This window comes from Notolepis coatsorum (genome assembly GCF_963971535.1).
Source record: "Notolepis coatsorum genome assembly, chromosome: 1".
Classification (NCBI taxonomy): Eukaryota; Metazoa; Chordata; class Actinopteri; order Aulopiformes; family Paralepididae; genus Notolepis; species Notolepis coatsorum.
Window position 1 is genome coordinate 39,701,550 of NC_140165.1, and position 14,514 is coordinate 39,716,063.

A 14,514-nucleotide genomic window follows, 5' to 3' on the forward strand; every position below is an offset into this window, starting at 1 on the left:
ACTCGATAAACAACATGATTTGGACGTATATAGTATTATACAACCTGGAACTGGACCAACTAGATCGACATCCCATAATAGCGAACTTTCTGCTCCACGCTGATCGCCCAACGCTACGAGGAAGCTGTGGTGAGTTTCAGCGTGTTTGATTATTATTATACATACACACTGCTCCGATCAACATATCACCCATACTACATTAATCATTTAACGTCGGCCACGGACTTATAAACCCCCCCCCCCCTCCGGTCACCAGCAGATGATGAGGCATGACTGTTAGGACCTTGTACAATTGACATTTTTTATCTGACGTCAATCGGTATCAAACTACATTTGATGATCTAATATATGTATTTGTGGCTATAACTCACGTTCTATGGAATGCTGCAGAAAACGATAAAAACATATTTATACTTTAGACCATATTTTAGTATGAATGTGTGAATGAAAAAGTAGAACGTTGCTACATCCTAAACGATAGATACTTGATGTTGAATGGGCCATAGTAATGTCAATTTAGCAATACAATTTAAAAAGTTATAGCCCTGCAAAGAAGGGGAACATCTCCATAGACAAATAGAGCTGGCAGAGGACGGTATAAGGATGGATATAAGCGTGGCAGAGAAAGGGTTAATAAACAGGAGTCATACTTAAAATACGGGTTTATCGCAACAGGTCGGTGATACTTGCGTGCCGACGTCCTCTCTGCATAATATGTGGCGACAAGATAGCAAACGACTCGAGGCAATGATGACAACTGTGTTCAAGTTGGCAGATAAAGTAGCTGTATTCAACGCCAATCTGGAATTGGAGGGCGGCGAGTGGATATTTGACATGTTTCAAACATTAGCAGGGATTTTGGAGGAATGAACAAGCCCAGGGCAGTCGTGTTTTCATGCATTCTGACCTGCTGTTCATGTGTTACTTATGCACCAGCCGCGGTGATCTGCAACAGCTGATCTGCTGTTCATGAATGAATGAAAACTTTATTTAACAGATTGCAGAATGGGTACAATACAGTACGGCTCAATACACACAATTGTTAAGGGGATGCAGACCAGAGAAAAACGTTTGTCTTGTTTACATCAGGGTCCCCCATTTGTGAGTGCATCATGCTCGCTTATGCCTGTATTTTTTACTGTTGTGAAGCACTTTGAACTGCAACCTCTGTATGAAAAGTGCCATACAAATAAAGTTATTATTATTATTATTATTATTATTATTATTATTATTATTATTATTATTATTATTATTATTATTATTATTATTATTATTATTATTATTATTTATGATTATTATTTATTATTATTATTATTATTATTATTATTATTATTATTATTATTATTATTATTATTATTATTATTATTATTATTATTATTATTATTATTATTATTATTATTATTATTATTTATTATTTATTATTATTATTATTATGTGTATGCACCCGCCGCGGTGCTGCATTTTTCACTATCATTATATTAAATTAGCCATTGTTTTTGGTCCTGGCCCGCCATTCAATGGCTTGGGGAAAATTTGGCCCGTGGCCAGACCTAATTGCCGACCCCTGCTCTAGTGTAATGCTCGTGCACAGTATTACTAAAAACAATCTGATTATGTATAAAAACAGGAGTTTACTGCTCATGACCAACTTGAACAGCACAAGTATATTAAAAGACAATCTATTTTCAACGTTAAAGGGGAGATGAAGCATTGAACAATGTGATCCTAGTTTGTTTGTTGTGTACCTTGTGTAAGACAGGGTCTTATAATCAAATGTGAAATCCTGCTTATTTGTCTGAAAAACCAAATATAATTTCCCTGTTTTCCCCATGGGCGCCGCCATTTTGTTGCTGACGTCACAGTGTTGGTTTGGTCTGGCTCCTGCTGGGTAGCTGCCTAGTAAACATGAGTGTCAGTAAATGCAACATTGCCTACCAAACAACGGGACCGCGGTGGTTCTTTTTGTATTGCTCCTGGCTGTTCAAACAAATTTTACCGTGTGAAAGAGAGGAAAGTTGGTTCATTTCCACAAACTACCAGTGAAAAAAACAGTGTTGTTCAACCACCGTTGCAGGGCATTTAGCTACCTGGCTACCTAGCTCCAGTTCAACCACCGTCGCGGGGCATTTAGCTACCTGGCTACCTAGCTCCAGTTCAACCACCGTCGCGGGTCATTTAGCTACCTGGTTACCTAGCTCCAGTTCAACCACCGTCGCGGGGCATTTAGCTACCTGGCTACCTAGCTGCAGCCGGGATTAAAAGCCAACTAGCCGGCTAACCCAGCTCGCTAAATGCTGCATGTAGCTAGTTAGCTGAACTGGAGCTAGCACTACCATAGCACAGACGATACATATAATAACTCATGAAGATATACTAAAAAGCTATTCATAATTTTTGGCCCGTAAGAAATCTCTCTGGCTGGTAGCTTTTTAAATCTAAATCTAATTTTGTTCCCTGTTTTTCAGCATTTAGCTACAAGCATAGATCAATTGTATGTGATGATAAACAATGTCATAGTAACTGGTGGGTGTTATTTCAAGATAATAAAGTACCTATAATGAGTCAATAAAGCAGTAATGGCATGTAGGTTACTCACCCTACTCATGTACAGTAGACATCCACACTACACAGCATTTATAGACATAAATAAACTTCATGGCTCATCTCCTACTCTGGGTATTCAGTAGGTAGTGTCAAAGAGGCAATTACCCATGTGACCTAAAGATGGTAGTACCTCACTTGAACAACATGTCAATGTTTTTTTGTTTGTTAATTGTTTAGATTAATCGATAAAATAATCGACAGATTAATCGATAACAAAATCATCGTTAGTTGCAGACCTAGTAAAAATCCATACCTTTGTGGGATATTTGTAGATATCCTGATGAAGAATGTCTCAGTCAACCGAGGCTTGGATAATAACAAGGGTTTATTAACCAAACAGATAGAATTACATAGAGAGAATGGCTGAGGGTTTCCCCCCAGGTGATCAGCTGAAATCCCCCAGGTAAGAAGCCCCGGATAGATCTCAAGAGGAGATCTATATAGTTAACAGGAGGGGGTGTGGTCCCATTTGATAGGTCAGATGGGGGGGGGGGGGGGGTACAGGTAATGGGGACACAGGGGAGGGGAGTGTCTTATTCCACAGAGAGGGGGGGGGCACAGGTATGGGGATATAGGGGAGGGGACTATATTTACATGAGAACATTAGATATTATACCACACCTTCATGTTTGGTCTACCTCCCAGCCCTAGTGACTTCCCTCTTGAGGATGAGTTCACATGTTTGGTCTACCTCCCAGCCCTAGTGACTTCCCTCTTGAGAGCGGCTGAGAGGAAGTATAGAAAGTCACGCCTCACTGCTGACATCGCCACATATCACAACCTCTTGTTAACATTCTCCATAACCATTACTACTACCAAAGCTTCTTTCTTTCACCATAGGATCGAGGCCTCTCCCAAGAACCTTCGCAAACTGCATGCTACCATTTCCTCCCTCCTCACTCCCCCCCCCCCCCCCCCCCCTCATCTCTCTGTCGAAGACTTTGCGATCTTTGAAGAAAAGTGGAGAACTCTCCCAACCCCCACCCATTCCAAATACTGAATCGAGAACCTCGTCCTTCACTCTTGTCATCTTTCTCTCCCATTACAGACACAGAGACCCTGAAACTGGTAACGTCGAACCGTCCCACTACATGCCAGCTGGATCAATTACCCTCCCCACTCCTCCAGACCATAGCACCAGACATCCTCCCATTCCTAACTGCAACCATCAACTCCTCTCTCAACTCGGGGGTGGTCCCCAACTCCCTAAAACAAGCCAGAGTCACCGCTCATAAAAAAACCAACCTTGAACCCCACCATCATAGGCAACTATCGTCCTGTCTCTCTTCTCCTTCATTTCTAAAACACTTGAATGTGCTGTATCCAACCAACTCACTGATTATCTCTTACAGAATGACCTCCTAAACCCTAACCAGTCAGGATTCAGGACTGGTCACTCCACAGAAACGGCCCTCATTGCGGTCACAGAGGCACTTCACTTGGCAAAAGCGAAAGGCCTCTCCTCTGTCCTGATTCTCCTAGACCTATCTGCAGCCTTCGACACAGTCAACAATCAGATCCTCCTTGCGTCCCTCGCAGGAATGGGAGTGGCTGGCTCTGCGCTGGCATGGCTGACATCATACCTCAATGAACGCTCCTACCAAGTGTCATGGAGAGGGACCCTGTCTGCCACCCGCCCCCTGCGGACTGGTGTCCCCCAGGGCTCGGTCCTTGGACCCCTTCTCTTCTCCCTCTACACTAAATCTCTGGGTAACATTATCACGTCTCATGCCTTCTCGTATCATTGCTATGCCGATGATACTCAACTCTTCCTCTCCCCCCCTCAGATATCCACGTCTCTGAGCGGATCTCGGCCTGTGTCTGACATCTCCGCCTGGATGACGTCCAACCACCTCAAACTGAACCTAAGCAAAACAGAATTGCTTCACCTGCCGGCCAAATCCTCCCCCCTGACCGACCTTTCCATTACAGTTGAGAATTCAACTGTGACCGTGTCGCTGACCGCCAAGAACCTTGGTGTTGTCCTTGACGACCAGTTGAACTTCTCCGCTCACATTGCAGCGACAACCAGAACCTGCAGATTCCTCCTGAGCAACGTCAGAAGGATCCGCCCCTTCCTGACAAAAGAAGCCACCCAACTCCTTGTCTAATCAACAGTCATCTCCCGCCTCGACTACTGCAATGCACTGCTTGCTGGCCTTCCGACCACTGCCACCAAGCCTCTTCAACTCATTCAGAACGCAGCGGCCCGCCTGATCTCAAACCTACCAAAGTCAGCCCATGTCTGCTCTGGCTCCCCATGGCTGCACGAATCCGCTTCAAGGCCCTCGACCTGGCATATCGTGTGGCGAAGGGAACGGCTCCCGCCTTCCTCCGGTCAATGGTCTCTAATTACACACCCTCAAGACCCCTACGCTCAGCATCTTCTGGCCGCCTCAGACCTACTATCCGAGCTCCGGGAGGGTCATCAAAGAGAAGTCGCCTATGCTCGGTCCTTGCCCCACAATGGTGGAACGAACTTCCCACCACAGTTAGGACAGCCGAAACCCGTCCAATCTTTTGCCGTCGACTAAAGACGCACTTCTTCAATCATTATCTGAAATTAAATGAAAAAAATATATAATAAAAAAATAACTAACCTTACTGTCATGCACTTGTCCTAATATACTAACCTACACTAGTCTATAGCACTCAACACTTTGATGAACATTGTTACTCAGCTGATTGAGTTGTACCCTTCTTGCTGTCTTGTTGTACAATGTAACAATTACATGTAAATGTTGCAATGTAAATGAGGATGATTTCACATGTTTGGTCTACCTCCCAGCCCTAGTGACTTCCCTCTTGAGGATGAGTTCACATGTTTACAAACTAATATACGAGTTTGTTTTTGTGATGTGTGTTTGTCAGGACGAGGATTTCCCTGCCAGGGATGACTTCAGCGACGCCGATCAGCTGAGAGTGGGCAACGACGGGATCTTCATGCTGGCTTTTTTCAGTAAGTAACGTTCTACTAATGGAACACCAGCAGGGAAGAGTCTCGTTATCTACTAATTAGGGATGTCCGATATTATCGGCCTACCGATATTATCGGCGGTATTGGCATAAAAATGTGATATCGGAAAATATCGGTATCTGTTTTCAATTTTGTTTTTTTTTAAACATTTCTATAACCTTTATTTACCCAGGCAAGCAAGTAAGAACAAATTCTGATTTTATTTATTGTCAAAGATATGCATAATGTTGTGTTAATTCCACAGCAAGAGATATGTATTGTTAATTACCTGAAATTATTCCGTTTTTTGGGGGGGGAAACCCTGCATATATCGGTATCGGTTGATATCGGTTGATATCAGTATCGGAAATTAAGAGTTGGACAATATCGGTATATCGGTATCGGTAAAAAAGCCAATATCGAGCATCCCTACTACTAATGAAACGCCAGCAGGGATGAGTCTCGTTCTCTACTAATGGAACGCCAGCAGGGATGAGTCTCGTTATTTACTAATGAAATGCCAGCAGGGATGAGTCTCGTTCTCTACTAATGAAACACCAGCAGGGATGAGTCTCGTTCTCTACTAATGAAACGCCAGCAGGGATGAGTCTCGTTCTCTACTAATGAAACACCAGCAGGGATGAGTCTCGTTATTTACTAATGAAACACCAGCAGGGATGAGTCTCGTTATTTACTAATGAAACACCAGCAGGGATGAGTCTTGTTCTCTACTAATAGAATACCAGTAGGGATGAGTCTCGTTCTCTACTAATGAAACACCAGCAGGGATGAGTCTCGTTCTCTACTAATAGAACACCAGTAGGGATGAGTCTCGTTCTCTACTAATGAAACATCAGCAGGGATGAGTCTCGTTCTCTACTAATGAAACACCAGTAGGGATGAGTCTCGTTCTCTACTAATGAAACACCAGTAGGGATGAGTCTCGTTCTCTACTAATGGAACACCAGCAGGGATGAGTCTCGTTCTCTACTAATGAAACACCAGCAGGGATGAGTCTCGTTCTCTACTAATGGAACGCCAGCAGGGATGAGTCTCGTTCTCTACTAATGGAACGCCAGCAGGGATGAGTCTCGTTCTCTACTAATATAACTGTCCAATAACATTTTATTCTGAACTTCTCCCTCCATTGTGTGGATAGGTACTTTAGGATGTCAATCAAACATCAATCAAATCGACCTCCCGCCCCACCGGTCTGTTGCGTTCGGAAATGTGTCAAAACGTGTTGATTCACGATTCTATCTCCTACAGATTCACAATTTATTCACAATTAGGTATGTCCGATATTATCGGCCGATATCGGCATTAAAATGTGATATTGGAAAATATCTGTCTGTTTTCAAAAAAAAATATATATATATATATTTATCTTTTTTTTTTACATTTCTATAACCCAGGCAAGCAAGTAAGAACAAATTCTGATTTTATTTATTGTCAAAAGTATTCATAATGTTGTGTTAATTCCACAACAAGAGATATGTAATGTTAATTACCTGAAATAATTCCATTTTTGGGGGGGGAAACCCTGCATATATCGGTATCGCTTGATATCGGTATCGGAAATTAAGAGTTGGACAATATCGGTATATCGGTATCGGTAAAAAAGCCAATATCGAGCATCCCTATTCACAATATCAATTTTGTAAAAAAAACTCAAAAGTAGGGATGTCCGATATTATCGGCCGATATCGGCATTAAAATGTGATATCGGAAAATATCGGTTTTCAATTTTCCTTTTCTTTTTTTTTACATTTCTATAACCTTTATTTGCCCAGGCAAGCAAGTAAGAACAAATTCTGATTTAATTTATTGTCAAAATTATGCATAATGTTGTGTTAATTCCACAACAAGAGATATGTAATGTTAATTACCTGAAATTATAAAAAATTTGGGGGGGGAACCCTGCATATATCGGTATCGGTTGATATCGGTTCATATCGGTATCGGACATTAAGAGTTGGACTATATCGGTATCGGTAAAAAAGCCAATATCGAGCATCCCTACTCAAAAGTACAAATAGTTTTTAGACCTATTATACTGTCTACTGCAGTCAAATGGAACAAGTTACTGAAAACGGCGATGTAGAATCAAGTCAATGCATGTATTGAACCAAGAACCGATTATGAATTGAGTTTGAATCTAATCGTGACCCCAGGAATCAAATTCCCAAATCGCTGCACCTCTAGTAAATACAGTCTTGTCTGGTCATGAGTGCCTAGCTCATCCATTATTACCTCTACTGAACAATGGAGACCTAGATTTGTTTGGGGTCATTGGCCGGGTAAAATGTGAGGAACAAGTTTTAAAGCGATTTGGATTAATCCCTGAAGTAGAAGTATTTCACAAACATAAAAAAAAAATGCTACAGTGCATAAAAGAGCTCAGTGCTCCATTTTAAAGTGCATATTGCCTTAAAGTGCCTGTCTGCTAGTGCTAGCCCTTCTAGTACAAAGTGCCTGTCCATTAGGGCTTGAGTTCAGGTGACGGACAACCTCGGGATATGTGCTATTCTTAAAACGAGATGTCCTACACCTGAGACTTTGGAGTCTTCTACCAGAGGGAAGGGGGTTAAAGAGTTAGTAAGCAGGGTGAGAGGGGTTCACCGAACACCCTCTCCCCTTTCCGCCTGATGTGTGTGGCATATATAGAGGCCACAGAAGGAAGATCACAGCCAATGATTTGTTGACTCCTTGCAGTCAGAATCATGGTGTAGAAATCTGCATTCACACTGAATTTGGGGGCGTGTTAAGATGCTCTGCTGGTTTTTCTCTAGAATGTACGTAGGTGATGACTGAGGTGGTGCTATGGGGCAGCGGGTGCCTCGCGAGGCCTTGCCAAACGTGCGTCACAGCAAAGGAATGAAAATGTACTTTTGTAGGGCTGTTTTGTCTGCTGTGATTCTACCACCGGGTGGCAGCATTGAGGCGGCTCAGAATTCCAGTAGTCTTTAACTATGAAGCAGGGCTGTTTGGGCAAATTGTAATACGGCGAGTAGACGCCGATTTGTTTTAGAAAAGTAAATGAATCCGAGCGGCTGGGTGGCGCAGCAGACATTGCGCTCGTCACCAACGCAAGAGACACTGGGTTCGACTCCGGCTGTCGGCGTTGCCTCCGGTTTGGGCTGGCAGTCATACCAACTCAATTGGCAGAGTTGGCGGGTGGAAGTCGATGGGTGGTAATCTGGACGTTGTGGACAGCGACTCCTACAGGTCGGTTGGGGGACGCCTGCACAGCAGAGACAGGAAATGGCGGGGGTAGTGTGAGCCTCCCACACGTTACACCTTGCCACTGAGAGTCCGCGCTGGCAGGTGAAAAGATGTGACAGGCTGCCTCAAATTGTATCGGAGGGGACATGTGATGCAAGGATTCTATCCTCCCTACAACCGACCAGTGGGGGGCATATGCGAGCAACGGTCAAGACAGGGGAGGGGGAATTAGCACAGCGAAATTGGGATGGGAGAAAGTGGATAAAAAAAAAGTAAATTAATCCTTATCTGCCATGTCATCGTGTCATTTGTTAATATCTCTAAGACCTTCATGGTCCATGAATGGAAATGGTGTTGTCGACCACAAACCAATAAAGATTTGTATCTTTTCTGCCGTACCTTCTAATAAGCAGGATATCTCAAAATCATCCTTGTATATAAATAAATTGCGTCAATATAACTCTTATCATTCCTTCGAGAACCCTCTGGCCCGCAGGCCCTCCTTTGGATGTCCTTGATACTGTGTGTGTCTGTGTGTATTTCAAGTCCTTAAGTCTAGACTTTATCTTATTTAAAGGCACAGCAAGGTCTCAACCCTTCAGAATCTGTATTTGTGTGTTTGGCCTTCTCTTTAAACTAGATGGAGGCATGTCATGGTTGCTATCTTGGAAGAGACCGTGGTTGCTATGCACTTGATGACACTTAATAACCCCAAAAGAGATATATAAAAAATAATCTAATAATATTAAGGTAATATCAAGCTTTTCCCACATTATTTCATTTTAACGCTCTACCACTCCATTGAAATGGGCCACTTACTCACGAAGTGCACAGCCCTGTTTCAATCAATCGGGTGTGTGTCTGTCCGTAACCTTGGTGGATTGATTGATAGTTAAGGGCCTGCACTATTAAAAGTTTTCTAAATTGGATCAACGGCATGGATAATAAAAAAAAAAAAAAAAAGATATATATATATATTTTAGCCATTGGTGTATATAGGACTAAGAACTGAGATGGCTGATGACGAGATATACAGGGGGGGCGACAGTGGCTCAGGAGGTAGAGCGGTTGTCTGGTAATCGGAAGGTTCCTTCCGAACGCTTTACCTCCTGAGCCACTGTCGCCCTGTCTACCTGGTATCCTTCCTAATCTCTACAAACAGACATCTGCATGAATGCACAATCTGTAGGCAACTTAAGGCAAGGGACAATACTTTGATATCGGAAGCGTTCTGGTTTCTGTTTGTAGTCTGGAGTTGTATTGATCGAACATGTTTGAGCGAGGATGGTAAAACTGCCTGCGTGGGGAGCGAAAGAGGCAGGACACATTGGCCAAAATGTTGCTCCGATCTAAAACGCCTACAAGACATATTGATGTTTGTGTGGAGAAACGTTCAAAGAAACAAAACTCTTTCAAAGTCTGATTTGCCTTTAAAAAAAAATAATAATAATGTAATATTCCAAGAGTTGCTCGCTTATCGGACTGTAAACAATTACCGGCGCAAGTAAGAGGAAGTCTTGGCCCCGATTGGAAGCCAACAAGGAATTGGAAGCCAGCAGCTACACCAGAAGCGCTGCAACATTGGGCGTTGCCACAAAATGTTATATCCATGACTGGAGGGAGGTTTCACAGGTGGATGTGTGCTGTGCTGCAGTACTGCTGTCTTGAGTGTCATTCTGGGTTCAGTTGTCATTCGTCCAACATGGCTTCAGATAACCATTCTTAACCACTTGTTATCTATCAAAACTGCCAGATTTATTACTGATGGATATAATACCCACCACTGTGTCCTTTTTATGAAAAGGTTGGATAGCCTTCTCTGGTTGAAAGGTGTAACTATCATTTGTTTATTTTTAAAGCCCTTATTGCTGAACATTACATCACAACACTGGAATCTCTGAACTTATTCCACACGTTCCAAATGTTGGTTCTTAGGGTTCCTCGAGTTTGCTCTGAACTAGCTTCCAATACCTGGAATGCCCTCCAACTGACTTTGAAGCTGAAGGTTCTTCCTCCTTTTGCTGCATTTAAAAGTATGGTCCTGTTCAACTGGATCTGGTTCTGTCTGACTGTCTCTCTCTCCCTGCAGTGGCCTTCCTCTTCAACTGGATCTGGTTCTGTCTGTCTGACTGTGTCTCTCTCTCCCTGCAGTGGTCTTCCTCTTCAACTGGATCTGGTTCTGTCTGACTGTCTCTCTCTCCCTGCAGTGGTCTTCCTTTTCAACTGGATCGGGTTCTGTCTGTCTGACTGTGTCTCTCTCTCCCTGCAGTGGCCTTCCTCTTCAACTGGATCGGGTTCTGTCTGTCGTTCTGTCTGACCAACACCATCGCCGGACGCTACGGGGCCATCTGCGGCTTCGGCCTGTCTCTCATCAAGTGGATCCTCATCGTCAGGGTACGTCGGGTCAGGGACTAACCGATTTGCGACCGTCTCTCAAGATGACTAATCGGTCGTTGGCATCTGACTAAAAACCTTTTTGCAGGCGTGTATATTAAAAGAACACGCCAACATTTTGGGAAATTAGCTTACCGTCTTCTCCAGAGAGAGACAAGAAGATGGATACCAGTTTCCTCTCTGTGCGTTCAGTAGAAAGCTATCTGGCTGCACGTTAGCCTAGCTTAGCACAATGAATGGAAGCGGACATGGCCCGTTAGCCTTCGGGAGAGGTGTTAGTTGGACAATGCCTAAGCTAACCGGCCATGTTCCCCCAGCCACATTTGTGTGTATATTTTTTTTGGGGGAATTAACTGATAGAAAATTTACACTTTGAGTGCCAGCAGGGGGCGCATGCTCTATTCAATGAGAGGGCGAGCACATTTGCGAAAAATTATGGCTATGTGTCTAATACGCCCGTCGCTTATCAATGACTTGCTTGCAGTCAACATTGTCGAAACGGATAGTTTTTTCATCTGTACATTTCCGTTTTATACCATTTTGAAAAACGCTAGTTTTTGGAAATTTCCACACACAAAAAAGAGATTCTCTGATAAACGGCCTTTACTGGAATACACAAAACGTTGTAATTTTTCGGCCTATTTATGAATCGTTTTCAAATAAACACTAGATTATTGATAGTATATGTGTACTTATGCACGCTAGAGAAGCGGGCTGAAAAATCGATTATCTTATTTCCTGATCAGCACACACACACACACACACACATACACATATAGGGCCCACGTTGATATATCTGTGAAAAAAGCTCTGATTACCCCAATACTGGTAAAAATAGATTCCTTACCTCAGATCAGATGTTCTCCAAAAAGATTATTCCAATTCCTGATCACCATTCCAAATATCGATCGCGTTTATTGATCCAACGCTGGGTGCTCGAAACACGTATTCCATGCTGTTCTGAGGGACCACAAAGACTGCAATCGGCTCGGATTACATGCCTGACAAGTAAAATGTGGATTCTGGATTTTCTTTCCCCCGTGCGTTTTCATTCAGTCCAATCCAATGGGTGCATTATCATCCGGGAGACGATAGGGGGCGGTATTTTCCCTGTTCGAGCTCAGAGAGAGTCCCAGTGGTAACGTGAGGCTAGATTGATGAAAAATTTATGGAAATCGCTAATAAAAAAAATAACGATTAACGAGATTTCTCGTCATTGGCACTGAACGGTTGGCGTGAAATAACGAGAATTCTCGTTGTTGGCGCTCAGTGTTAATCGAAAATCAATAGAAAATTAATCTAATCGAATCGTGGTCAAATGAAGAGATTTCATGATGCATTGAATCGTTGCCTGAAGAATCGTAGAATCGCTGTGAGGTCGCATCGTTACACCCCTAACATGCAGTCATGATTCTTCCTCTCTTTCAGTTCTCGGACTATTTCACCGGCTACTTCAATGGACAGTACTGGCTCTGGTGGATCTTCCTGTTGCTCGGTGAGTATTTTAATTTAAATTAGCTGTTTCAACGGTTCCAGAGGTCTGCTCCGCTGTGCGCTGCTCCAGGGTTAGTTTAACCGCTTCGGGGCTCAGTTAGCAGCTAGTTCAGGTTCTTACTGTGACGTGGGCATACAGGTATTAAGATTAAACTGGACTTGAAGAAGTCTTCTTTATTCGCAGCACACATTGCCACGTAGTTATGCGGCGAACACACGCATAAGATGGGCACCTAGGAACACAAATGAAATGTTTTTGGGGGGTCGCCGATTAAATTTCTTCTCTGCGCTTGACCCATCCCGTCATCCCAGCCAGGAGCAGACATTCCCGATCCAAGTGCTCCTGTCCGTCTTAATCAGGGACGTGTGACGGCATTAGCGATCTGTTCTGCATGTTTTCCATTGGGTTTGATCTTTTTTTCTGGAGGGGAAACCCTTGTGAGCACGGGGAGAACATGCAAACTCAACACAGAAAGGCCTGGGGTACCTGGCAGCCTCGTCCCCAAGCGTGAATCGAACCCAGGACGGTGTTTAACCACTACACCACTGTTTTAAATGCATTGGACCTGTTCGCAGTCACTTTTCATCGGATATTCGTCTTCACCAATCTCTTGGTAATTTCTTTTAGATATCCAAAATGCTCCCACACTACCGATTTTAATGTGCTTTTTTGGCGGAGATGAGGCTGGGATGTTAGTTCCTTCTGCTGTTTTCACAGCATGTCTCCTCTCTGTAAACTAACGCTGTTGGTGGGAGTGACTCATAAACACCACACGGAAACGGAGAGAGGAGTTTTCACAGGGCCAATGTCTAACGCAGGGCTGATGGATGGCTAGATATCATAGCTTCTAAAATTCATACGGTTTGGAAACTGTTTTCGAAAAGATAAGCAGCGGGCTCGATAAAAGATTACGATGCGTTGTAATCATTACTCACTCACTGCTCGTACATAATCTTTTCACTTCACACATATCCATCTTTAGTTTCACATTTGAGTGAAACACTTGCACTGTCGAGCCCCATAACATTGGCCATGGGTAGGCCTGTTGTAATAAGCAATAAATCAATTTATCGCGCAATAATGAAAATGAATGCAATGATTTTGACGGGCGCAATTAATTGCTATTTGCGTGTTTGTTTTAATGAGGCGGGAACCAGTACCTCTCCGTGTGGGGAGGCGGGCCGCTGGCTTTACTACAGAGTACAGCACGGGAGCTCCTGTGAGCACCATGCGTATGTTGGGCAGTAGCAACGCTACATAGCTTAACTACATTTCTCAGTAGCGTGATGGTAGCGTCGCTCCTTTTGAACCAAGTAGCGTTCTTTGTAGTGTAGCTATTTTTAGACCAAAGTAGTGATGTAGCGTGAACAAACGCTATACGCTACTGCCCGGAGAAACTGGACTGCTAAATAAAGATTAAAGATCTAGCGTTGATGCTATGACGCTTCCTCCTCATCGTTGATTGCCTGTAGTAGCTGCATCTAACGTTAGTAGCTAACATTAAAACGAACCTAAAGTTAGTTGTTCACCAACAATCTCAACATTTGTTTTATCATTAGCTCAAAAACACAGAACCGGACGACACAAGTTGTCCGCTCATAGGTTCTGCTAGGATAATAACAACAATACTTCCGGTCGGTGGGTTTCAAAATAAAAGAGCAAAGTCTAAAACACCGGAAAAGACATTTATTTTGTACAGCGTTTTCCTCCACGAGTACTCCAGTACATCATGTGATCAATCGATCTGTTTTTTTTTGCCCATCCCTAGTTTATCCTGTGCTGAAAAGTCTCCATTCCAATAGAGATAGTATATATTTGTGTTTATTTGATTATTGTTGAG

At 43.2% G+C, this 14,514-nt stretch overlaps 1 protein-coding gene across 1 annotated transcript in view; it reads left to right on the plus strand.

The window, feature by feature from the left end:
- Positions 1-14,514, plus strand: part of ndfip2 (Nedd4 family interacting protein 2) — a 61,069-nt gene that overhangs the window by 37,992 nt on the left and 8,563 nt on the right. The window contains 3 exon segments of the mRNA XM_084323219.1: positions 5,476-5,563; positions 11,055-11,179; positions 12,608-12,674. Coding sequence (XP_084179345.1) covers positions 5,476-5,563; positions 11,055-11,179; positions 12,608-12,674 — 280 coding nt within the window.